Source organism: Taudactylus pleione, unplaced genomic scaffold (assembly GCF_031769625.1).
Source record: "Taudactylus pleione unplaced genomic scaffold, aTauple2 ptg000121l, whole genome shotgun sequence".
NCBI lineage: Eukaryota > Metazoa > Chordata > Amphibia > Anura > Myobatrachidae > Taudactylus > Taudactylus pleione.
Window position 1 is genome coordinate 11,225,246 of NW_028284523.1, and position 27,255 is coordinate 11,252,500.

Here is a 27,255-nt window from a genome sequence, read left to right on the forward strand (position 1 = left end):
GGATAGGCAGTAGAAGTGTCAGATCACTGTTCTCAGACAAACCTCCTCTTCTCTTCCTGTACCTGTCTACATTCATTTGCAATTACAAAATTTGATGCTGGCAAACTAAGTTTACCTATGACTATTGCATGGGATCTAGAAGATAAGATATTGAGAAACTGGTGACCACAATTATTAGGCATCCTTATATGGAATTCATTATTGGTTATTGTGTCTGAATTGGCAAATGCTTTATGTGTTTTTATGAAGGAAGATGGGGGTCCATGTAGCTGGTATTTGCTATACAGACCAGTTTATGCTTAATATATCTGCAGAATTTGTGAAACAATCATAATGCTGAAACAGTGAAGTATATTGAAAGTACTTGTCTTGGTGCAAAATATCTGAATTATGATATTTATATGAATACTATTTAATGATACTGTGTCTGATTGAACACAAGCAATTTGGCACAAGTGTTCATTGCAAATATTTTGCCTGATTTAAGAATAATTTATTAAGTTTCTTATATAGCGCAGCATATTCTGTTGTACTTTACAATTGTATTGCATTAGGGTTTACTCTTATTGTTTACTGATCAGATTGAGGCGGACTTTCCATGGTCAAACTTGGGAGAATTATCATTTTGTGATTACTCCGCAATTTTGAGGTTTTTAACTTATATCTAATAAAAGTTACATTTTCATAATTTTATAGCAAAGATTGTCCCAAAAAGGTTTTTACTTTTTATCTCCGCTCTCTTGCGGGAATCCACCTGTATAAAAAGCTCATGTTAATTTTTCAGGCTGTAGTCAATTTGAGAAAACAAATGCTTGTTGGAAACCATCTAATATGCTGACTGCTTTACTTGGCAGTGTGGCTTAAAATGTACCATTGTATGATTCATGCTGATAAAGCAAATTCGTCAGCCCTTTGCTACTGCCCAATAGTTGCACAAGCAAGACATTGAGAATGACTCAACACAGGCAAGCATGACCCATTTACACAGGACAATGAAACAATTTTTAAGTGTTGCGAAACAGAAGCAGCTTTTTCAGTTGCTCTATTGAAAAAGTTAGAATATTAGGAAGAAATCAAAAACTTGTGTCAGGAGCACATTCATGTAATTTTTTGCAATGGAAATGTAGAGTAAATATTCATACTAAAACTAAGGAAGTTGTAAGGGATTCAGTTAAGCATGATGTACACATAACAGGTTGCTAGGGCAAGAAAATCTTTCTTCGTTTTTGCTCGCACCTTGGTGGGATGTGAGCTTTAAATAAATGTGGTTTTCCTGCCCACGTATCACGCTTTATATGAGCTGTGATTAGTCAAAATTAACGATTATTTGTGGTTTCTGCTGCAAGATATAAATCTTTGATTTTTTTAAAGGCGATACCGCTCTGGTTAACAAATTGCAGCTCATTGCGTTTCCTTCAAAATGTTAATCAGTGCAAAGCATTTTTGCTCTTTGCATACACAGAAGAGTACTATTGTACATACACATCTTTGACCTCTTAAAGTCAGCAATAGGGAGGGAGACGATGCGATAAAGAACCTTGTTTTTTATCAGCACCTATTAACAGAAATGGCAATATGTCCATTGATCCCTCTCCCATCAGAAGCAATGGAGACTTTTTAAAACAATTATATAAATATGCATAGGTCTGGCATAATACTATTTGAATGACATAACTAAAAACCTCTCTCTGTAATCGCATTAAATGAAAATACTGAGATGGGCAGACTGGATGGACCAATCTTTTTTTTATTGAGTCAAATCAATTTTTTCACACTGTAACGTCTGCCAATAGTCAGGAAGTTTCTGAAACTGTTGAACTCAGGTAAATGTGATTATAGGCCCGATTCGGAGATGTATGCTAATGCGAATTTGTACAGAGTAGCTGTGCGAAAATATGTTGCAGCCGCCTGGATTTGTATTCAGACACCCACTGGCGCCTTCGCAAATCCAAGCAACTGCGTACAAAGACACAGCATCGGTCGAATATCGGACTTCTGAGTAACCCTATGTTCACTTTTTTTATTTGCTCTTAAGTATGAATCAGGTCCCATTATGCATATGCAGTAATTGCATTTATCCACAAAACCCCACACTTTTAACAGGTCCAATATACACAAATACCATGCATATCAGACTCATTGGTCCAGTACATTATATAGATCCACATACAGCACATTATATACAGTATATTATGCCCTATACATATATTTCAAATGCTTTCCATATATAATTCCATTACCAACAGCACCATCCCTACAATATGTAGCCTACTGACAGTGTATACACCTAGTATATGATCGGGGGACACCAATGCTGTAGCACTGCCTCTAAGCTGCTGATTCCAGTCTGCTACAAAGCCAACCTTGCATTGTCATTGGTTAAAGATCAATTGTTGCCCACCCTACTAAGCTTAGAGATTGGCTGGAGTGCAATATTGGAAGTGCAACAAGAGTGTTTTTGTAAGCTTTAATGCAAAGGAAGGAAAGATATTTATTAGTTTGTATAACTACATATTAACATTTATATAAATACACATGTAGTTCTAGGTTATAGAAATCTTGGGATATAGCCACTCACATAATTTTGACACACTCATACACCTATACAAAACCCATACTTTTTCCATACGGTATCCGGATTAAAGATAGACAGTGTCTGTATAGACACTCGATAGCTCAACATAAGATGGTCAACAGGGACAAATAGTCAACACGCAAATGGTCAACATGTTTTTTCAAAATTTTAAAGGTGTTAGGCATTTGCCAGAGGGTGAGGGTTAGGTTGTGGAAAGGGACGATTAAGGCTGGGCACTAGGGGGAGGGTTAGGTTTAGGCTGTGGAGAGGGACGATTAGGGCTGGGCACTAGGGGGAGGGTTAGGTTTAGGCTGTGGAGAGGGACGATTAGTGCTGGGCACTAGGGGGAGGGTTAGGTTTAGGCACTTGGGAGAAAGTTAGCGGTAGGCACCTGTGGGAGAATTAGGGCTAAGATTGGGCTTAAATTAGAAAATTCTAGATATCAACCATTTTTCTGTGTTAACCATATGTGTCGATCATTTGTCCCTGTCAACCTATTGAAAAGTGATGGGAGTTCCTGTGTGGTGGCTAGAAGTGAGCATAAAAACAGACTGTCTGATGAGCATGTTATGAGAGTGTCAGGGGCGTGTCAGTGAATGCGGTTGCGTTCCCAGACACACAGCCATAGGTCCATAGGTCAGAATCAGACAGTGAAAGTGTTGATGGTGCAAACCTACAGAATCACCGATGGTGTTACAGCTTGCAGAAATGCAGCATCTCAGTCCTCGCACATTCAGGCGCAGGCTACTACACCAGGGGAAGGGCTGATAATGGTATTTGCATGTTATCACAGCCGCGACTCCCATTAACTTCTAGAATGATAGCGTGTTCAGATAAATTAAGCTGGCACATTAGTGGTCGCATATTGAGACATTTTTATATTTCACCGATAGAACATTATTCAGCTCTAAGATAACATATGCCCCTAGTTCCATGACATTATCATTTTTGGTTAATAGTAATAACTTCTTCATGGAAACTATTTAAGAAGAGATAAGTATCTCTTAAGAAACACTAATTTTGCACTTGCAGCGCACTATTTTAACTTGAACCTGAATTTTTAACTTGCGTTCCAGATCCACAAGTATCTCTTAAGGTCAACACAAGACTAGGGTCATCCATCTGCTGTGGCAGCAGTCCTAGTTAGTAATCTCTGTGTTCCGCACTTATCTAAACTGTTTTTCAAATCGTTTAATGCTGCCAAAGAGTCTGCTACATCTCACTGCAACCTATTTCACAATCCAATTACCTTCTGTCTAAAGTAATACTTTATCTGACCCAACCAAGCTGAAGAGAACTTGCTACTCTACAACACACATTCCCAGCACTGAGCAGTGAAATTAGATTCTGGGGCCCATCTTCTTGATGCATCTGCTGCTCACCTTGGTCCTAATAAAAGATAATGTCTTGCACCCTGTGATGTGTTTTAGCAATAAGGGAGTTTTGGACTTGACTTACCTCATGCACACAGATCTATGGAGGGTCTGTACAACATTAATCAGATCTCATACTCCATGGAACAAAGGATCAGTGGTATTTTATTGTCATGAATTGCAAGATTTCAAAATATAGTAACCAACACCAATATAATACTATTTCATGGAATAGTGCTACTCAAAATCTGCAGAAAACTCCTAACAGCCTAATATTCTTATTTATACAAAATAATCTTGATAGATTACTTGGTACTTTATCGGCGTCATATGACTCAATTTGATAGTGTTCCATGATAACATGCATAACAGTAAATGAAAGCTAAATTGGTGTATTGTAAGAATGAATATGCCCCTTAGTGGTAAGAAACTACCTAGAAGTCACTTCTGAGTAAAAGGACTGCAAATATCCTTACAGTTAGTAGTATTTATTAATATTTATTACCAGTTGTACATATTTGATAGATTGTTTTAAAAAATTAAAACAAAGCTCATTCTACTGTCAGATGACAGATCAGAATTTAAAGCTATTAAAAAACATGTCAAATGTATTTTTTAGTTTTAGAGTTTTAAATATGTAGACTTCTGGAGTTGTTACTGGGTAAAATCCATTAAGCAAGTTCAGTTCTCAGCTAAATGGGGAATCTAAGACGTACAGTATTCTGTAGATTTTTACTTTTTACCAGTTTCAATGTACAAGTGAAAAAATCCGCTACATTGATATTTGAGAAGGACAGGATAAATTCAGCCATAAAACAGCATATGGCTGTCTTTTACCCTATACCAACCGTAATCTATAGTATTAGACATCAGGCTATATTAAATATGAATAAGGGCATATTACAATGTATTCATACTGGGATTATCTGTATATTTATTATGCTCAATCATATGTGTTACTTCAATATTTACAAGGATTGCAGAGTAAGACTAACAAGTAGACACATGTAAAATAAATATAATTTTTTAACAGTAAAAAGTTTGCATTAAATATTCACTCACTAAGGAACTACCTCTAATTTTCTACCATTCCAAAGTCTGTTTAAAATAAATGCATTGCTAATTATGTTTAAAAACGGTTTGCCCACGTTAATAAAATCATATTAAATGAACGAGGGAAGAGAAAGCTGATCCTATAGCTAATCCTAACCCAAGGAAGAAAGACATAATTATTGCAGTACCCTCGGTCGATTCTTTTGGAACAACTTTAGGACCATACACCATGGAGAGAGTCCCCAAATAGCCGTTGCTCAGTCCCAGTAAGGTGATAAAAATAACTGGATAGACATCACTCTGGAAAAAGACTTGGTATATGTGTTTCCGGGGCTGATAATTACAAAACATAAACAGCGGGATAAAAAATGTTCGGAGTAAAACCAATGTTGGCAGGACTTTGCTGTTGGGCCCTGGGCTCTGGATCCATGTTGTGATTTGGCGTCCGCTCCAGTCAGCAAAGTTATATGCCAGGAAACATGTCAAGGGAGTAAAATATTTATTAGTCCAGACGCTCCCTGACTGTTTCTCAACAGACTCGATGCCGGCAGAGATGGTTGGGAAAATGATGATGCTGACGAAGAAAGTGTAAAATAGGCAAGCGGCCAGGATCTTGACTCTCTTTAAGATTGGCAATATTGGGGGAGAGTTTGCCTTTGATGAGGATATGTCACTTGTCTCTGCAGGACCATCTGATAGGGAACCGTTTGGTCTCTCATAAGATATATTCAAGTAATAACTATAAAGAAATGTGGAAGAGTTAGTACAATAAAAAAAAAATCCTCCAAAACCATTAAACAATAACTTTACAGTAAGTAACTAATCAATCGTCAGATCAGAGGAGAATTAACTGTTCAGTTACCAAACAAAAAGTTTAATAAAGTGTGAAGTTGGATGAAGAGGATTTGGGAGTATATTATATGTAGTTAAACAGATTAAATTCAAACAATGTGTAGATTTGCATATTGCTGAAATGTAATCTTTCTACCGTGTTGTTAATTTAGTACTTCAGGCAAAAAGGTGTTTTTACACCTTACACTGCAACAGCACCACCTGTCTCCATTATCACATGTGACAGACACTAGACCAGTCATATAGACAAACTAGACTACTCATGTGAACATTGATTAAAACTGTCACACTGGAAAAAGGTGCTGTAACAACCAGACACAGTCTTTCTTTGCCACATAGCCATTCAGTGTGCACTGTACCTCTATGGGGTTTGAGGAAAAAGATTGGTTGCAAGAAATGGCCATCACTGCTAATTGAATTGTCCCCTTTTGCTGTGGGTTCAGAAGTTAAAGCAAAAGTCTGATTGATTGCTGTGCGTTACTTGGCCTTTTCCTTGTGCACCTGTTTTCATAAATGCTCATTAATTTGTGTTCTTGTTACTAAATCAAAGACTAGGTCAGGGAGAATTGCTTTTGCTTTAGATTGTAAGCTCTCACGTCCAGAGCTCTCTTCCCTCATGTGCTTTTCCTACTCTTACTTATACTATCGTCTACTCCCTACAACGGCATCTAACCCTGGTTTCTGCTGCCTGCTGCTTACTTGAGTATTATGCCCGCTGATGTTTAGAAACCATGAGCTTGTACTGCAATGTTTTGTACTGTTAGTCACTTATTTCTTGTCTTCCTCATTCTATTTATGTACTTTGTAAGGCGCTGTGGAACCTTCGTGGCGCCATATAAATAAAGGATATTATTAAAATGAAAAGTGTTTAATGAGTTTTTAATGCCTTAATCTGACTTGTTCATGCATTTGATGCATTGTACATCATCATTTTCCCACAGTCAATTTTAGCTTATAACGCCAACTCAAAGCTAATATCAACCTACATTTTGTATACTTCCTAGATTTCCTACAACTCACGGTGCCACTGGAGAAGCTGTGTAATGCCACCTGCTGACAATAATCAGTACTGCAGCAGCCAAAAAATAATAGAACACTAGAAAATTTGGGACAGGCAAGACACGTTAATATTATCCTGATACTAACAGATTATTTAGAAAATTGAATAGGTTTCTGGTAACGCTTTATAATATGTTTGTTTTTCATAAGGCTTTGTCTTACAGCGATTCTGTTGTCATATAAAATGCACACAACTCATATAAATTAGTATTACAAATTAAACAAACGAAACATTTTAAGGGTGCTAATGGACAGTAAAAATATAAGTGCAAAATCCTAAAACACAATATAGAAAATGCAGCTTGTTCCAAGGATCACAAATTCTCCAAAAAGGAAATACTCTTAATAAAACAATGTGGAATAGTGCTGGTTTTGCCAACATGTGGAAAACACGAGCTATTATTACAGAAGTTGTGAAGGCACAGCTAACTCCATCTTGTGTTGTGAGCATGTAGCCATTCCAAATGTATAGTAAATACATAGCAAGTTGATTTTAGTACCTTTTTTTGTATCACAGCCAATGGTACAGCTGTAGGAATAGATATATTAGGAAGATGTATTTGGGTCTAGGAAGTGCAGAGCCAGAAAGGCCAAATTCCCTCAGAAGCCTGGAATTCCAACTTTTACATTTATAATTAAAGAAAAAATTAAATTAGCAAAATCAATCAATATGATATTAAGTGAGGGAAATATTGCAATAATAGTCTGTGATGGGGGGGCATATAAACTGAAATACATTATGCAGGATTGTGTTACTAAATTCTGCCAAAGAACAATTAGACTATGGAATAAATGGGACGGAGATTAAGATGCCTACAGTCTCCAATTAAGTAAATGAGTCCCTAATAGTGACCTCTCTCTCGCTATAAGCGGACTGAACAAGGTGCACCAACTGTATAGAACTCAGATGCAGTTGAATAAACAAATTACAGATATAGATGTTGCACTTTGACAGCCCATAATGTACTAAAATAGGCTCAGTGCAGTAGGAAAGACCTCAGGGACAAAGGGGGTTATAGCCCCTTATAAAGTTACAGGTGACCGTCTTGCTCTGGAATTTATTTTCTTTGAAGATTACTATATAAAAAGGAATGACGTTTATGTATCAGGAAACACTATTTTTTTAACATTACTTCTTTAAAAAAATAACACAAAACATTCTCTTAATTAAATTGCTTAATAGTGACTAAGTCATAAATCTTATAGTAGTCACAGAAGGAGTATGTACATCCTCAAGTGTTACTATGCAGTATGTGGTCATTAGGAGGGTCCAAGGTTATGCAAGGACACAGTGCTAAGTATTGAGCAACAATTCCTGGTCATGTGTCTGCTATAGACATAAGATGAAATTCAACTTTACTGAGAATAACACTTCTCTTTTGCTTTCTGGTGGAACAAGCAAGATCGGGTCTGTGGGTGAGATTAGCCTGAGGCCGAAACTCCAGTTTCTCTCTGTGGTTTTGTGTTTTGAGACTTTTACAGCAGAAATGTATTTTAGTGCCTTGTGTGCAGAAAGGAGAGATAGAAATAGCCCTGCACTGGCACAAATGTAACATGGAATAAAACACTACATAAAACAAACACTTGTTTTGAATTACGTACTCAACAACCGTCACAAGTTGAAAACATAATGCAGAATTTAGAAGGCAACAGACTTTTGCAAGAAGCCATCAAAGAAAATTAACTTAAAAATTTAGCCAAAAAATATGCTAACTTCATCCCTGAGCTTGATATTAAATTACAATTTCAAAGCTTCATTAAACTGATTGAGGACATTGGGCCTGATTCAGAGGCGCTCGCCGTTTGTGAGCGCTCGCTCTGAATCAGGGCATTTTTTGTTTTTTTTTTGTTTTCGGCCTCCAGGCCGCTTGCAAAGCTGTGGGTGATCACCCAGAGTTACTGTGAGCGGCCTGGCGATGGTCGCGATTATCACAACGATTGGGCTTGCGTCGAGACCCTGCGGGAGGGTCTCTGCTCCCGCAAGCCTAAGTGGACTTCCTGCTCTAATAAAGCAGGAAGTCCACTACTGACATCACGAGTGATGTCAGTAGGGCCGCCCACAAACGGCAGGCGTTCCTAAGGGAACGCCTGCGTTTGTGCAGCCACCCCCCCTTCCCACCTACAAAACGGGGCGAGCTGTCAATCAACATCGACAGCCGCCCCGTCTTGTAGTGAGCCCCGGGGCGATGGAGCTGCCGTCGCACGCCAGAGGCGGCGCATGTGCAGCGGGGGAACATCGACCCGCTTGCGAGCGCTGTGCGCTCACGAGCGGGTCTGAATCAGGCCCATTGTTATTGTTATCACTGTAAATAAATGTATTATTTCCTTTAAAATAGAGTAACATAAACCCCTCTCTCATCACTTATCAGAAAGGATTGGGCTAATAGTTGCAGTGGTTGTAGAGGATACTAGGAATAGTTAATTAACTGGGCTACCTGCAGCATATTTCTTGTTAAATTAAACAGGGACCAGTTTGTTGTTTTAAAAGGGATGTATATCCCATCAATAGGCAAGATTGGATTTTACTAGAATTTTGTACACATACAGTAAAATAAATAAGTCTGTACACCAGACTTCATTTCACTCTATGAAATCATGGATTGACAAGGTCATACAGCGCAAACCGCTCGCAATGTGGAATGCCTAGGAAATAACACAGAAATGAAGCATACTATGTGAAACGCGTGTACTTTGTTAATCTGAATCCTTGTAAATCTGGTTACATCCAGTTTGTAGCAGATGTGACATTGTACAAGGTTTTCTACCAAATAGTAACAGCAACATTATTGTTGATGTAATACTATTCCTAATAGGCGACCTCCACATGTGGACAACTTGTGTCCGGTTTTAGAGATGCACTCAAAGAACTGGATCAGGAGCACTGATGTTTAGCTGCCGTAAATCTAAGAGTGCACCAGTAAACTTAATCATGCCTCTTTGGAGAAGTGTCTTCGGTTACACATATCTTGCAACATCGATATTCTAGGCAAATCTATAGGCTAGATGAGTAGTTCCTAAACTTTTTGGAATAACAGCGTCCTACAGTATCATAATTTTTGTTCACGGCACCCCTAGGCCATAAATTTCTTATTGATAAATGTAACAAATTATTAAATGAAATAAATTGTGCTTAACTGTCATCCTTGGGGTCAGTTTTGTGGTGGTAGAGAGGGCTATACAGTTTGTCCATGTATTTTATCATTGTCAGCCGCCAGCACTGGTTTTGCCTATCACACTGACCATTAATAATTTGATTTGGTTCTGGACTACCAACTCATGGCACCCCTCCCTGCAAGTGCTCCGAGGGACCCCAGGGTGCCACGGCACCCAGTTTGGGAAAAACTGGGCTTTAGCAAATATTACACTTATCTTATGATGTCTATAGCTGAAAACAGACCTAGTAATGCAAGAGTCTAGGCCTACAGTTATACGCAAATAGGGTATAGTTACATTCAACTCTAAATCAGCTCCTGAGTACTTTATTAGATGCATATACCTACTGTACTAGAACATTGCATTGATCAACCTTAAATTTGTTAGAGCATTGACTAAAGTGCTATACTGAGCTGCTCAGTGGTGTAACAAGGGGGTGTGTGTGGGACACCTTGTCCTGGGCACCAACTGACAGGCAAAGGGTAACGCCGCAGGCCTGGGCAATGTCCAGCGCTGGGATCAAGTGGTTATCACAGCGCCACAAGTCCTCCAGTTTCACCGGACTGTTCCCAGCGATGGGTGACATACAGCGCCTGCTGCAGCTTGCAGACTGTCGGCCATTTGAATTTGGCACCGGCCACAAGCCAATTACGGCTTGCTGACCGGCAGCCAATAGAAAGTGGCTGCGTCGTCTGGCATCAGACACCACTGTCAGTTCGGCGGCCACGGGCGAAGTCAGTTCGGCGGCCATGGGCGGAGGATGCAGACATCGCGGGAAGAGCGCTGACGGATGTGGGAGAGGCCAGAAGATGCCAGGCTCAAGACAGAAGAGCTCCGGCAGCCGTGCCACTGGCCATGACAGGCCAGCAGCAGAAGAATGCGGATAAGGACTGGACAGGTAGGCTACCATTAATCCCTCCCTAGACCAGCAGGTTGTCGGGCACTTATTTCCTTGCCCTGGGGGCCAAACCCCTAGTTACACCCCTGGAGCAGCTGGTCCTAGAAGGATGAAATAGGTCTACAATTCAAATTCGGTGTTCCTGGAACTGTATATCAAATACTGTGCTGCACCCAATTCCATAAATTCTCAGTTGCATTGAAATATTATGAATGATAAAGTCAAGACATAAATGTGAATCCATTGTCATGTTCCAAGAAAATTTCTCTAGCCTTCTGCCATGGAACATTATCTTAGTGTCAGTCCACTACATGTTTATATTAAAAAAAGTAGTTTTTTTTCCCCCCGACAGGATTCTAAAATCTTACCTGGAATACTCGATTCTGGGAAGGATCAGGTACACAATAATGCATAGAAGGAGAAACACATCCGCAGTGAGGAAATAAGCAAGAGCACTATCTGTAACACTGGAAGCGACAGACAGGTCCAAAATGGCTGCCAGCGCACTGATTGTACCGCCCATAGCCTGCCCTGGAAGAAAGTAAAAAATGACATGTGGTTACTTGTAGACAACTCAAGAAGAACATTCTTAATGCAACTTTGAAAGACTAAACAATCTATGTATGTGAAAACGCACTAGTAATTATATAATGTATACTGTATGGCTTTAAGGGCTAAAGGCAAAAGTTGCTGCAAAGCAAAACTATATCATAGTGGCTCAACTGTGGTTAAATCAGTTATGTTAATTAATATTAGGTACTGTGTAGCAACACCAAAATCAACAGCTCTCAAACTAATACCTCTAGTTCAGAATTCATACAATCACAGACATGTATGTACCTATTTTATGTTCTATACAAAAAAAGATAATGGTAACCTTGCATGGGAGACTTGTTAAAGGTCTGTTAATAAGAAGTGCAAATCACTTAAAACTTGTTTAATAAACCCTATTAATACTATAAATATAAGATAAACAGATGCAAAAATCATGTTCATTCTAGTTAGCTAATATAACTAAGAGAAACAGCCACCAAAGCAAATTAGAGCTGAAGAGATAGTAGATCAGAGGTTGCCAAACTAGGTCCTCAAAGTACACTAACAGTCCAGGTTTTAAGGATATCCATGCTTGACCACAGGTGACTTAAAGAGTACCTACCGTATATACTCAAGTATAAGCCGAGTTTTTCAGCACATTTTTTGTGCTGAAAAAGCACCCCCTCGGCTTATACTCGAGTCATGCCCGCATGGTACGCTGCTGAGTAGCGTACCATGCGGGCCGCGGTGCAGACTGTGTCACTGTGACACAGCCTGCACCGCGTGTGTAGCGCTGACCGGACGGAGTTCGGTCAGCGCTACACACTGCTAAACACACAGCCGCCGGAGCCGGCAGCTATGTGTTTGGTATAATCAGCAGCCGCTGAGAGTCTGTCAGACTCTCAGCGGCTACTGCTGCTCCCACTGCGGGAGCCATCTTCCGGCTCCCGCAGTGGGTAATGGGAGAGATGTCGTCATGACGACGTCTCTCCCATTATGCAAAGCGGCGGAGGAGCCTGTAGCAGCGTCGGGACTATTAGCAGGGTTACAGGTAAGTGTTTTTTTTTTTTTACATTTCTTTCTACTGGGGGGGCTACTACCGGGGGGTACTACCAGGGGGGGATATCGCTACTGGGGGCACTACCAAAGGGGGGGGATTAATAATGGGGGAACTACCAGGGGGGGATGTTGCTACTGGGGGCACTACCAGGGAGGGGGGGAATACTGGGGGCACTACCAGGGGGGATGTTGCTACTGGGGGCACTACCAGGGGGGGTTAATACTGGGGGCACTACCAGGGGGGGATATTGCTACTGGGGGCACTACCAGGGGGGAGGGATTAATACTGGGAGCACTACCAGGGGGGATGTTGCTACTGGGGGCACTACCAGGGGGGGGTTAATACTGGGGGCACTACCAGGGGGGGATATTGCTACTGGGGGCACTACCAGCGGGGGGATTAATACTGGGAGCACTACCAGGGGGGGGATGTTGCTACTGGGGGCACTACCAGGGGGGATTAATACTGGGGGCACTACCAGGGGGGGATATTGCTACTGGGGGCACTACCAGGGGGGGGGATTAATACTGGGAGCACTACCAGGGGGGATGTTGCTACTGGGGGCACTACCAGGGGGGGGTTAATACTGGGGGCACTACCAGGGGGGGATATTGCTACTGGGGGCACTACCAGGGGGGGGGATTAATACTGGGAGCACTACCAGGGGGGGATGTTGCTACTGGGGGCACTACCAGGGGGGGTTAATACTGGGGGCACTGCCAGGGGGGGATATTGCTACTGGGGGCACTACCAGGGGGGGGGATTAATACTGGGGGCACTACCAGGGGGGGATATTGCTACTGGGGCACTACCAGGGGGGGTATTACTACTGGGGGCACTACCAGGGGGGGATATTACTACTGGGGGCACTACCAGGGGGGGATTACTACTGGGGGCACTACCAGGGGGGGATTACTACTGGGGGCACTACCAGGGGGGGATTACTACTGGGGACAGTACCAGGGGGGGATTACTACCAGTAGCTGCTGCATTTCCCACCCTAGGCTTATACTCGAGTCAATAAGTTTCCCCAGTTTTTTGTGGTAAAATTAGGTACCTCGGCTTATATTCGGGTCGACTTATACTCGAGTATATACGGTAAGTTAATTTGATTTAACCATCTATGCACCATGGATCATCGCTAAAACCTGAACTGTTGGGGTGCCTTGTGGACCGCGTATGGGAACAATAGATAATTAAATACCGTACATCTCCAATTCAGATCACAGTAGCTGAGAGCAAGATCTGCAATACATAGAATGTTGCTAGTATTAAATGCAACAGTGTTGCTATCACTGGGCCAAATATCTACAAGTTATCCATTAGGGATTGATTTACGTGTTCTTCAGGTAGAAAAAAAATCATAGTGCAACTTTATAGACCAATCATTCATTAAATAGAGTATGTTCAGAAATACATTGTGACTGTATTGCTGAGGGGGAACTATGGACACTATTTGGTAATATGCATACAATAAGGATGATTTATATAATTTCATCAATTTGTTTTGTCAGTATGACTCCCATTGATATGATTCTTATATCCGTTTTCCATTCATACGGCAAAAAAGCATAGTGTAAAATTGCAACACAACATGATATTTATTTTCAATTTACAATAAAAAGAATGGATACAGTTAAAATATATACACATTTAAACTAAAGAATACAAGCTAATTACCAGAACTACGCTCCAAGGGGACTGTTAATATAAAAATGGATAGGCTCCGGAACATCCGCTGGTCCTCGTTTCCAAATGTCTCTTCCTCAGCCCTGATGAAGAGACATCATTGAAACGTGTTGGCCTGCTGCATATAGACCAGTGACTGGGAATGACTGCCTGATCCAGTAATTACAGTGCCAGAGAGGACCAATGGAGGTTCTGAAGCCTATCCACTTTTATACCAACAAGCCTTTTGACGTGTATACCAATACCATTACACAGCACCAGCGCTGTGCTCCCACACACCCCTGTTCAGAAACCAGTGCTGGGAACTGCATCACCATCGAAAGCAACACCACCCACTGCTAGCACCCATTTTCAGGTACCCCAAATTTGACAGGACTAGTTATTTACACCAAAAAATACTACTTTATGCCATTCACCACTTTTGCTAAGACGCTAAAAAGAAGCAATTAAACTACTTAAGTACCCTACTCACTTTTATAAAAGAGTTATTAGTACACATCTACATTGATTCCCTATGTTAGTGCATCTTTTTAGGGGGTACTGACTGATTTCCCCACTTCTGACAGTACTTTCCGCCTGTTCCGCATTCACAGCTTTCCGTTTTCGCCTGTTTAGGAATTGAATATGGAGAAAAGCGGGCACGCACACGGAAAGATTCCGCCTCTGAAACAGGCGAAGGAGGCGGAAAGTCAGACAGGCTAAACTTTTCCGACTTTTCGCCTCTAATTGAATACGGGCCACAGTTTGAATAAAATCACACATTTGTATATGGCGATTTGATCACTAAATATTATATAAAAAAAAAACCATGGTGCAGTGTTTTCCTTCCTTTCTATTTTTAAATATTCTTTGATCTCATTCCTTACTGACGTCTTATTAAAGTCTTGTACTATGTGCATGATTTGCTTCCTTGGCAGTCTTTAGAAGTAGTTTTGTCTTTGGCACTGGAGTTAATTATAACTAATTAGACCTAATTCTATTGAGCACAATACCTGTAAGCAAAAGCCCTTCTTATTCGACAGAATTAGGCAATCAGAAACACTTTGTGCAGAAGGATTGTTAGTGTGGCACTTCATTTTTATTTTTCTGCTCATTAAACTGTGTATGATAATGACAGATGCAATATTTTGATAATATTTCAATAAATAAATAATATTAATATGATATATATATATATATATATATATATATATATATATAGAAATGCGATGTCTGTTAGAAAACAGCAACAGGCGGCACTCCACGGACTTTGTAAATAAAGAAAGGTGACTTTATTCGAATAAAGTCACCTTTCTTTATTTACAAAGTCCATGGAGTGCCACCTGTTGCTGTTTTCTAACAGACATCGCACTTCTATACCATTTTAAGGAAGGCACCCCGGCATTATTATATTGGAATATCGAGTGCCCCTCTACATGTTCTATATGTATGTATGTATATATATATATATATATATATATATATATGTAGAGATGATAATGACAGATGCAATATTTTGATCATATTTCAATAAATAAATATTATTAATATGATAGATCTATATATATATATATATATATATATATATATATATATGTAGAGATGATAATGACAGATGCAATATTTTGATCATATTTCAATAAATATTATTAATATGATAGATATATATATATATGTGTGTGTGTACAGGGCCGTAGCTAGGGTAGTGCGGCCGGTGCCATCGCACAGGGCACCACAGGTCAGGGGGCGCTGTTTGGGCCTGTAAAATTTCTGTTTAGTATCATTCTTGCTTGTAGCTTCCTCTTATTTCATCCCCAGCATCTCCTGGCCTCCCCTATCTCTTCCCCATGAAGCCATGGCCCTTTTTTGGATGCATTATGTCCCTTTTGAAAAATGAGGGGGCGCCAATGCTCTTCCTGGCACAGGGCACCAAAAAGTCTAGTTACGGCTCTGTGTATATATATATATATATATATATATATATATACACACACACATACATACATACATACAAACACACACACATACACAACCATATCTCACAGTTGTCATTCCGTTTGGAAGGAACTATTAAAAGGTACCATAATACCTCATGTTGTCATTAACATGATGCACTCCTTTTTGTACAAGCTCTGCTAGTTAGGCACACCTACCACTATGTGGCCTGCAGTGCTGGTCCCCCCTATAGCCAGGGATACCTACCTACAGTAGCAGAGGTTGTGCATACCTCTTTCATTCTTACAGATGTGTTATTTAGTGTGTGGGTAACCACCATTATATTTGCATATATGCAAGTGCTGAAAGTGGCCTCATTAAAATAAAATAAAAAATACAAATAAATAATAAATACATAAATAAATATACATATATATATATATACACACACACACACACACACACACACACACCACACACACTGCTGATAGCCCGGCACTCCAAGTTAAAAATTATTAACATGGAACATTTATTATGATTTGCATGACTTCTATTCTTGCAGTCATTAAAAAAAAAATATACACAACATGGGGTAAAAATTAAGTGTGCCAAAAATGTAAAACAAAATGTTTCCGGAGGGAGACATTCACAGATAATAAATAACATGAGTGCCTGCTAACTTGACAAATGTTGAGAGCAAAGGGAACGCACAGAAAAATAACACCACCATATAATCCTGCAGGGGACTCATCATTCATTGGAATGTATTACCAGCTTATCAAATATGCAGATCAGGCAGATCTGAGGGAAGTGTGTGTCATTACAAAAAGAAGAGATGATATGAGGACATACATGGCGATGGCTTGACCACTTTTATTGTGGTTAAGCATTGCCACCCTCAGTCCTATTACTAGATTAGGTATTTTTTACACTTAGATGTGACTTTCCAGTCATTCCCCTATCAGTTCTCACATAACAGAACAACAGGAGTGACTTGGTCTACTTACCTTACTTTTTTTTCCTGTGGAAGAGATCTACATAATGTACCTGGTTGCAGAGCTGACAGTAGGTTAGTATTTCTATTCGGTCGAGGCTTAGGAGTCTCTATTGTCTCATCAGGAGTCAACACTTTCATGGTAGCGAGGTAAACCACTCTTTATCTGCCTCCCCTCTTTGCCAAGCCCTACACTGGCTCACCCTCCCCTATAGATTAAAGCTCCTTACTCTCACCTATAAAGCCTTCATCCAGTCCTCTCCAGGCTACTTCACTAATCTCATTCTGATCCCCATGCCCGCCTTTCTCAGTCAATGACCACCAAATTTCTTGCTAACTGACTACTGCCACCTCCAGGGGACTTTTGTCTGTTCTGCTCCCCACCACTGGAACTTACCGTCTTCTCCCTTTCAGATTCACTTCATGCCTCCAAAGCCTAAAGCGGGGTCTTCAAAACCATGTCTACCACCTCTCCTCCTAACAAACCCCTTTGTCTCCGCATAGCCTCACCCCTCTGTGTCACCAATGTCTGACTGCCACTCCCTTAAAGTTTGTAAAATCTCATGAGCAATGCCCTCTTCCAGTGCCATCATCTCCTCCACTTGTTGTTCCTTTAAAAATCAGTGGCTCTGCTGTGCCCATCATCTGGGGTACAGGTTCAGCCTGTGCTAGTTACACAGTTATAGTGACCTTTTTGCATTGCAGTGTAGTTTTTTACTACCATGTAGACTCTATATTATTTTGACAGCTTATGTTCACACATTAACATCTTATGTACTCTGGTTTTTTTTGGATCGGCCTCTTGGCCGCTCGCATAGCTGTGGGTGACCACCCAAAGCTATTGTGAGCGGCCATGATGATGGTCGCGATGGTCAAGACCATTGCGACCATCGGGCTTGCGATGAGACCCTTGTGGTAGGGTCTCGTGGCCGCAAGCCCCAGAGAGATTTCGTCTCTAACAGAGCTGGAATCTCTCCACTTACATCACTCGTGATGTCAGTGGGGCCGCCCCCAAACGGCAGGCGTTCTCATGGGAACGCCTCCGTTTGGGCAGCCACCCCCCCGGCCCGCCCACCAAAGGGGACGAGCTGTAACTCAACATCGACAGCTCGCCCCCTTTGGTGCGAGACCCGATGCGACGGATTGCCGGGTCTCGCGCATGCGCACGACGGAGCCGGCTCAGTCGTGCGCATGCGTTGTGGGCCACCATCGACCCTACCACAAGGGTCTCGTCGCAAGCCCGATGGTCGCGATGGTCTTGACCATCGAGACCATCATCATTGCCGCTCGCAATAGCTTTGGGTGGTCACCCACAGCTATGCGAGCGGCCAGGAGGACGTTCCAAAAAAAAAACAAAAACCCGCCCCTGATTCAGAGCGAGCGCTCTGTCAGAGCGACCGGGTCTGAATCAGGCCCTCTGTTTGGCGAATACTCTTAAGATAGGATAAATGACGTAATTAAAACATAACTTTTAATACATAATCATTAAAATAGTTGCCTCTTGACACCAAGCAAGCATTCAAACATACTTAGAAGACATTTTAAACATCAAATCCAAAATTATCATCGCTTACGGGACCCTTGTAAAATCCGTAAGCGAAAAGGTATGTTGGATAATTCAAGTTAGGGGTCATATCCCCTCTTTACCAGCATAAGATTGACAGCATAAATAAAGTTACATCACATAAAAATAAACATGTTAGCCGGCATGGGGAGTCCCATACAATATTTATTACAAAACAGAAGTCAGAAAATTACTGTTAATGTGCGAAGTACGAGGTGTGACTACCTCCTCAGACTATACACACACAATCTCCGGCAAAATATTTAGAATAATCCCAAATTCTACATAACATTAATAGCTACATATAAATGCATCAGTTTGTACCTTCTGTACGCTGACTCTATGAAGGGAATTTAGGAAGGTCAGGGTAAAGATACTGCTGTTCCTAATTCTGCTGCTCCTCACTTCTGTGAGGAGTGAGAGATTTGTTGTAGAGCAGGTTGCCCTTAGAAACAACAGTGTGACAGATGTTCCTCAAATTTTAAGCTCTACTTTTAAAGGTCTTAGCTATTGGCATCGGACCTCTAATGAGAGTATCAGTCTGTTTGAGATAATCACCAATCAATAGAGGAACAGGAAAAGAAGTTAGAACACTGTGTCCATAAATGTCGACCATTTGAAAATACCGTCCTATACGTATTGTGGGTGGTGTGTCTCGCACCCTCCCTCTCATACATCTGTCTGGACGTGTAATCTGTGGGTATGACTATCGTAAACCTTTTGTCCATTACCTTTAATTCTCAATCTTTTATTATTTATTTTCCTTGATACTTTTATTAACATATCAATATGAACAGGTCCCTCAGAGAGCCACCTTAATCTATTACAGTACGACACATGACTTACAATAGTAATATACACAGGTTACACGTCCAGATGGATGAATGAGAGGGAGGGTGCGAGACTCATCTCCCGCCTTATATATACCCTGAGAGGCCTCTTTAATAGTCAAACGAGAGGGAGGGGCCTCATACCCTGAATGGATATCTCTAGGCAGACAACTGATTGGCCGTAGGATACGTCCATCAAAACCAGCCGCGTGGTGATTGGTTGTTCCCCAGCATATTATCAAGGCTTACCAGGAACACCACACAAGCATCACTTCCGCTGTGAACTACCCAGAACGGCAAAACGCGTGTCGGTAAGGGTGTCCGTGGCTGCGCAGCGTGGGACACCCCAGCATTAAGTTTGTATACTTCTGGTGACCCTGCATATTTAGACTATGAATATTCCTAGTTTTTACACGTATACAACTATTTCAATGATTATGTATTAAAAGTTATGTATAAGTTTAATTATGTAATTTCTCCAATCTTAAGAGTGCTCACCAAACAGAGATCTTTTTCTCTTCCTTTTGACATACAATAGTCTCCAACTCTAGTGAGCACCACCACTACCCATCAATTGTCATTGTATAGCACTATGGACAGGGAACAGTGGTTTTTTACTTTACATATACACCAACTGATATTTGCCTGTGCGATGATTTCCCCTTTCCCCCATGACCTATTATCCACTATAAGTATTGAGCTTACACAAGTGTTTTTCTGATTGAAACTGAATTCTACTTTCATTTCCTTATACTAAAAAAACAAAAAGCACACTTGTGTAGCTGAGCACGTGTCTTAGATGTGGCAATTATGCACCTGCATGATGCAGGGCAGTAATGGAAATATAATAGTTTCTTCTATCACTCTGGAGGTGTTTAGAAGTTTCAGGTCAGTCTAATCTGTTCTGCAGCAACTTCGGGAAATGCTTCTTTCCAGATCATTTTAAAATATAGGGGTATATTTACTAAAAGTTGATTTTTAATCTTTTTTTATCTATTTAAAATCAACCAACATCGATGTTGTGCTTCTGGGGCTAAATCACACATTTACTAATACATACTTTCAAAAAAACTTGTCTGTTAGTAAATGTGTGATTTAGCACAGGAAGCACAACACCAATGTTAATTGATTTTCACCGATTTTAAATCAATCAAAAATAACCCTTAGTAAATATACCCCCTAGACTCGCAAAACCCGAACCACATAGTGCTGCACACTAAGCACTCACCCTTCAGTGATTAGGAATGCACACCATCCCTTGCACATTCCATATTATATTGCCTGTTTGCCTGCTCTCTCTCACTATTGGCTGCCCGCTTGATTGTGATCAATGTAGTTTCCGGAACTAAAGCGATACAGGGGTGGAACGCACACAACTCCTGCTCTGGTGTTTACCCAAGAACTTTACAAGCTGTTGCCTGATGTGATCATTATCTTTAAGAGGCATGTTTAATGCATTTAGTGTCTGTATATCTTACCTACCATGCATAACATGCTTGTTGGTATATAGCAAGGAACGCGACTGTTAATATGCACGCAAACGGCTGATTGTTGCGTACTACGCATGCATCGCTGCGCGAACCGTCCACTGCGATTGGGACTGCGATCGCGGTGACAACACAGACCCATCGCAGAGTGATTGACAGGAAGTGCCGTCTATAGGTGGTGAGGGGGGGAGGGGAAACCCAGGTGTGCCAGTGCTTTTGAATGCCGTTGCATGGGCATGCATAGAGTATCCACTGCGATGCCCTACGCAGCGTGCGCTGAAGTTAGCAATTTCTGAGTAAGGTCAGACCTTGTGCAAGTGTGTGTGTGAGGCTGCGATGGTACTCGATTGTACTGATGTTTTCACAGTCTTGCTAAACATTATGGATGTGTGTAGTGCTTCGGCGGCATAGCGATCGCAATGAATTAGCATACCATCACAGTTGAACTGCGTGTGTAATCCCTATTGCATTCACAGTTGCGATCCGTAATGAATCAGGCCCTATATACATTATTTTCTGTTGTAGTGTGTTCCACTTGTTGGAACACGTGCAGGCTGTTTTACATTTCCTCTAATTAGCAAGGTAATAGATCTAGCTGATGATATATAAGGGTGTTCTGGAGGTTTGGTCAGTATGCTGCCTGCTGCTTGTGTCTGCTGACATATTTTCTCATTGACCTGTCGTGACAAAGACCCTCCGGGGCCAAAACGTCAACTACTATGATGGTATTTCAATAAATACAAATTTGGAATTTCTCTTCATTTGTTATACATATAACGCAAATGTGATGTAAGGAGTTATACAGGTTGAAAATGGTTGCGAACCATTGAGCTAGGGGAAATATCTAACTAGAACTGACATCACTTGTTCATCAAAGGACCAAATAATGAGCATTTGCTGGATGTTAGATAATGAGGTGAATGAGGACACATTTGTTGGTAGTTATTTGCATAAATCAATACAATGACAACAGAAGGAAGGAAAACTTAATGATTTTAGTTTTGACAGTTCAAAATTTGAAATTTAGAGGATAAGGTATTTAAAATGTGCATATCATCCTTACATAGAACCATGTTGCTCTATGTATTAGATGAACTACATAAGGATTTGCCTACTTAGATGTGCATTACAAGTAGAAATGTATCCCTGCAGAATTTCACTGACATAATGGGTTTGTCCACTCTCAGATAACTCCCTCCCTAGTATGTGCTCTGGTGTGGGTTATACCTTACCACCTACCCTCTTGAACAGAGTCATTGAAATTCTTCTTTGTCAGAGAGAAGGGAAGAGTTGTCAGTGTCTGCTGATTTATCAGATAGCTTAGGAAATGGGGTGTGATGCGCCACCAAATTGAATGTCTGTGGCAAACTTCAATGTATACCATTAGCCCGGGCAGTTTGAATCTTCCAAGTCTTCCTCTCTGTCACACTGACACTTCCTCTCCCAGCTGTCTGCATAGTGTATAGGCTATATATTTATCTGCTAGTTATTGATAAATGGCAATTCATAGTGGCAGGTACACCAATGTGTAGCCCTGTATGGAAAATACTAAATCAAGAACGGACACGTGATTGGACTGACCAGAAAAACTTTTTTTAAAAACATAATTGGATGCAGATAAAAATAATTGCTGTAAAACATGCTAACATCAAACACCTGGGCCTCAACTAGTTGTTTTCGTCATTATGCAATAAACAAACTGTTGCTAGGTACACGCCAGCCAATTCTCGGCTGGTCGGTCCGATTATTGCACAGTGTGTACACAGCACCTGTAGCCAATTGTTATTCACAAACCCGTCAGATCTGCTCTTGACATCAGGAAAGCTGCACTGTTTGTTGGTCCCAACGAGCCGATATGGTGCAGAAAAATAAGAGATATGGTAAGAACTTACCCTTGTTATCTCTATTTCTATGAAGTCCATAGGGTTCCACAGGATACCTTGGGGTATTGGTGATGACGTCAGGCATCGGACACCACAGAGTAAAATTTTCATCCTCCCAGGATGCACTGGGGTCCCTTCTCCTATACCCCGCCCCTGAGCCAAGGCATCTCAGTTTCGTAACAAGCCATAGGCCGGAGGAGGAGAACAAAGAGAGAGAAGAAAGTCTGGAACACACAACAATCTCACCAGAAGGAGACAGAAAAACCGGTGACCAGATCAAAGCCCATCTGCAGTACAGGTGCGCAGGGCTGGAGTCCTGTGGAACCCTGTGGACCTCGTAGAAATAGAGATAACAAGGGTAAGTTCTTACCATATCTCTTATTTTCTACATCAGGGTCCATAGGGTATCCACAGGATACCTTGCTGATGTCCCAAAGCAGTATCCTTTAAGGGTGGGGACGCTCCTGTGCTGGAAGGAGAATCCACCGCCCGAAGAAAGCATCCTGAGAGGCGAAGGTATGAAATGCATAATACCTCAAAAAGGTATGGACAGACCACGTGGCTGCCTTGCACAGCTGAACTGCAGAGGCACCACGGCGAGCTGCCCATGAAGGACCCACAGACCGAGTAGAGTGAGCTTTAAGAGAGGATGGTACAGACAGGCCCTCATGAATGTAAGCCTCAGAAATAGTCATGTGAATCCATCCTGCCAAGGTTTGCTTAGTGGCAGGCCAACCCTTCTTATGGAAACCATAGAAGACAAACAGTCCGATTTCCTAAATGAACTGGTACGGTCAACATAAATCCTAAGAGCCCGTACAACATCCAAGGAGGCCTCACCAGCAGACAGGTCTAGGGAATTAAAGGCCGATACTATAATTTCCTCATTGATGTGGAAACTAGATACCACCTTAGGTAGGAACCCAGGGCGAGTGCGCAGCACTGTTCTGTCCCTATGAAAAATTAGGAATGGGGGGCGACATGAAAGAGCCCCCAAATCTGACACTCTTCTGGCCAAGGCAATGGCCAGAAGAAACAGTGTCTTAGCTGTGAGCCATTTTAAATCCACTGAGCCCAGTGGTTCAAATGGCGGTCCTTGGAGAGCACTAAGGACCACAGCCAAGTCCCAAGGATCCACAGGTGGAACAAAGGGAGGCTGTATGCGAAGTACACCTTGCATAAAAGTGAGGACATCAGGAAGTGTAGCAATCCTACGCTGAAACCACACTGAAAGGGCGGGAACCTGCATCTTCAGTGAAGCAAGGCGAAGACCGTGATCTAAGCCCGCTTGTAGGAAAGCCAAAATCCTGGATATCCTAAAAACCTGAGGATCATAGCCTCTAGGTCGACACCATTCAAAGACAATATGCCACACTCTGTGGTAAATTCTTGCAGAAGCCGGCTTCCGAGCATGTTGTTAACAACAGAGCTGGAAAAACCCCTGGACCTCAAGAGGGCAGTCTCAACAGCCATGCCGTCAAAGACAGACGGCCCAGGTCCGGGTGATGGCAAGGACCTTGAGACAACAGGTCCGGACGTAGAGGCAACCGCATCGGCGCGTCTATGGATAGGTTCCTGAGATCTGTACCAGTGCCGTCTGGGCCACGCTGGAGCCATCAGCAGGAGCATGCCGCCTTCTTGCTTGAATTTGCGAATCACTCGAGGAAGAAGGGAGAACGGAGGGAAGAGGTACACAAACTGGAAGGTCCACCGGACCGACAGAGCGTCTACCAGAAGTGCCTCTGTGTCTCTTGTTCTTGACCCGTACACAGGAAGCTTGTTGTTGTGTTGGGAGGCCATGAGGTCTATCTCTGGAAGGCCCCACTTGTTCACCAGTAGCTGAAACACCTCCTGGTGAAGAGACCACTCTCCTGGATGCACGTCTTGACAGCTGAGAAAGTCTGCTTACCAGTTGAGGACTCCTGGTATGGACACTGCCGAGATGGCAGGGAGATTGCCTTCCGCCCACGCTAGAATGCGGGACACCTCTGTCAGGGCTGCCTGACTGCAGGTTCCTCCTTGGCGGTTTATGTAAGCCACCGTGGTGGCATTGTCCGACTGCACCAGCACAGGCTTTCCGTGGAGGACATATCTTGCTTGTTGGAGAGCTTTGAATACTGCCCTTAGTTCCAAGATGTTGATTTGAAGCACAGATTCTGCTGGCGTCCACCTTCCCTGGAAGAAGTGTGGACCCGACACTGCTCCCCAACCTCGAAGACTGGCATCCGTCGTCACAAGGACCCAGTCCGCAATCCAAAAGGGGCAACCCCCTGTTCAAGTGAGTAATCTGCAGCCACCAGGCTAACGACAGATGTACCTCCGGTGACAGCACCATTGTCTGTGTCTTTATCTGGTGAGGCAACCCATTCCATCTGGAGAGGATCAACTTCTGCAGAGGTCTGGAGTGAAACTGGGCAAACTCCACCATGTCGAACATCGACACCATGGACCCCAGTAACCTCATCGCTGAGTGAATAGACACCTGGCAACTCTGCGTACTTTTGCCTGTAATGCAGAGATCTTTTCCTTCATCACAAAGATCCTCTGATGCTGGGAGTCCAACAGGGCTCCGAGATGGAGCATCCTCTGTGATGGCACCAGGGATGACTTCTTCCAGTTTATAAGCCAGCCGTGAACCTGCAACACAGACTGTCAATTCCAGATGGCGCTGAAGGAGACCGTGCCAACAGCAGAAGGTCGTCCAGATAGGGCAACAAGCGGACCCCTTGCATCTGCAGGTGGGCTGCCATGACTGCCATGACTTTGGTAAACACTTGAGGCGCTGTGGCCAGACCAAAGGGCAGTGCCTGAAACTGAAAGTGTTGGTCTCCTACTGCAAACCTGAGGAAACACTGGTGTGCTGAGACAATGGGAATATGCAGGTAAGCATCCTGAATATCTAGCGACACCATAAAATCCCCTTGCTCCATCACCAAAATGATGGAACTCAGGGTCTCCATCCTGAACCGAGGAACCCTCAAGAATTTGTTGAGTTATTTGAGGTCGAGGATGGGCCTGTAAGACCCATTGGGCTTCTGTACCAGAAAAAGATTGGAGTAATACCCCGATCCTCTCTGGGACAACGGTACCGGCACTATAACTCCAGCCTGGAGCATAGAGTGGATCAGCTTCCAGAATTCCCGGGCCTTGTCTTGGTCTGACTGAAGGCCCGTGGTGAAAAACCGGCTGGGAAGTCTACGCCGGAAGGAGAGGGCATACCCCTGAGAGACCACTTATCTTACACAAATGTCTACGGTTGTGAAACACCAGCACTGGGCGAACTGAAGAAGCCGGCCTCCCACTTTGGGGTCCCCCAAGGGGAGGCCCATCCCATCAGTCTGTGGGCTTATCGTTCGACTTGGGAGATGGACGTCTTGTACTCCAATCCTGTTTCTTTGGCTTGGCAGATTTCTTGGCCCCTGCCTGTCTAGGAAAGGACTGCACTTTGAACTTACCCTGGGCCCTATAGGGCCGAAAGGATGAAGTACCAGACCCTGATGGGACTGTCGCCGATGGCAGACACGCAGACTTAGCTGCTGCCAGAGTGGCCACAATTTTGTCCAGATCAGGGCCAAACATTAAAGGGCAAACATTCCAATCCCTTTTTGGAATCTGTGTCTGCTTTCCAAGAACGCAACCAGATGGTGCGGCGCGCAGCCACTGCTGCTGAGGAGATTCTGGAAGTGAGGAGCCCTATATCTAAGGCTGCCTCATTGAGGTATGTAGCTGAGTCTCTGAGGTTACCCACTAATTCCACCTGCTCAGGTGACGAGTCAGCATCTAGAGACATCTCCAAGATATCAGCCCAATGCTCCATGGCTCTGGCAACGCAGCACATGGCCATTGCCGGTCTAGACGACCCCCCACAAGGGAATAAATGGATTTCAGGCATATTTCCACCTTGTGATCCATAGCGTCCTTTAAGAAGGACATGGAGGGCATGGGCAATGTAGCACCCCTCACTAGGCGTGAGGCATGAGAATCCACCGGTGGAGGGGTTTCCCATTTGAAAAAATAATTATCCACAAAGGGGTATGCAAAATCCAAATGTTTTTGAGGCTGGTACCGCCTACCTGGATTTTTCCACACCTCCTCTAAATGATCCACTAACTGACCAGATAGAGGGAATACAGTGGCATCACCCTTAATATCCTTAAATAAGGCATATTTAGATTTGGCCATGGGGGGATCGTCATCTGTAATAACCAAGTCCGCACGGACTGCCCGTATAAGGCCAGGTGTATATATATTTTACACTTGGACTCCACCTCCTTAGTACGAGGGAGCTCCTGGTCTGAGAGGCCAAAAATCTCCCCGTCATCAGAAGTTATGTCACC

The 27,255-nt window shown here is 42.5% G+C and overlaps 1 protein-coding gene across 2 annotated transcripts in view; it reads right to left on the bottom strand.

Moving 5' to 3' along the window:
• Nucleotides 1-4,109: 4,109 nt before the first annotated feature.
• SLC29A3 (solute carrier family 29 member 3) overlaps nucleotides 4,110-27,255 on the bottom strand; it is a 79,986-nt gene continuing 56,840 nt past the window's right edge. For both annotated transcript variants that reach the window (XM_088472221.1, XM_088472222.1), the window contains exons 5-6: nucleotides 11,332-11,494; nucleotides 4,110-5,740 (exon numbers count right to left, since the gene is read on the bottom strand). In XM_088472221.1, the coding sequence (XP_088328347.1) occupies nucleotides 5,107-5,740; nucleotides 11,332-11,494 (797 nt within the window). In that variant the 3' untranslated portion in view covers nucleotides 4,110-5,106. The remainder of the gene's footprint in view (nucleotides 5,741-11,331; nucleotides 11,495-27,255) is intronic.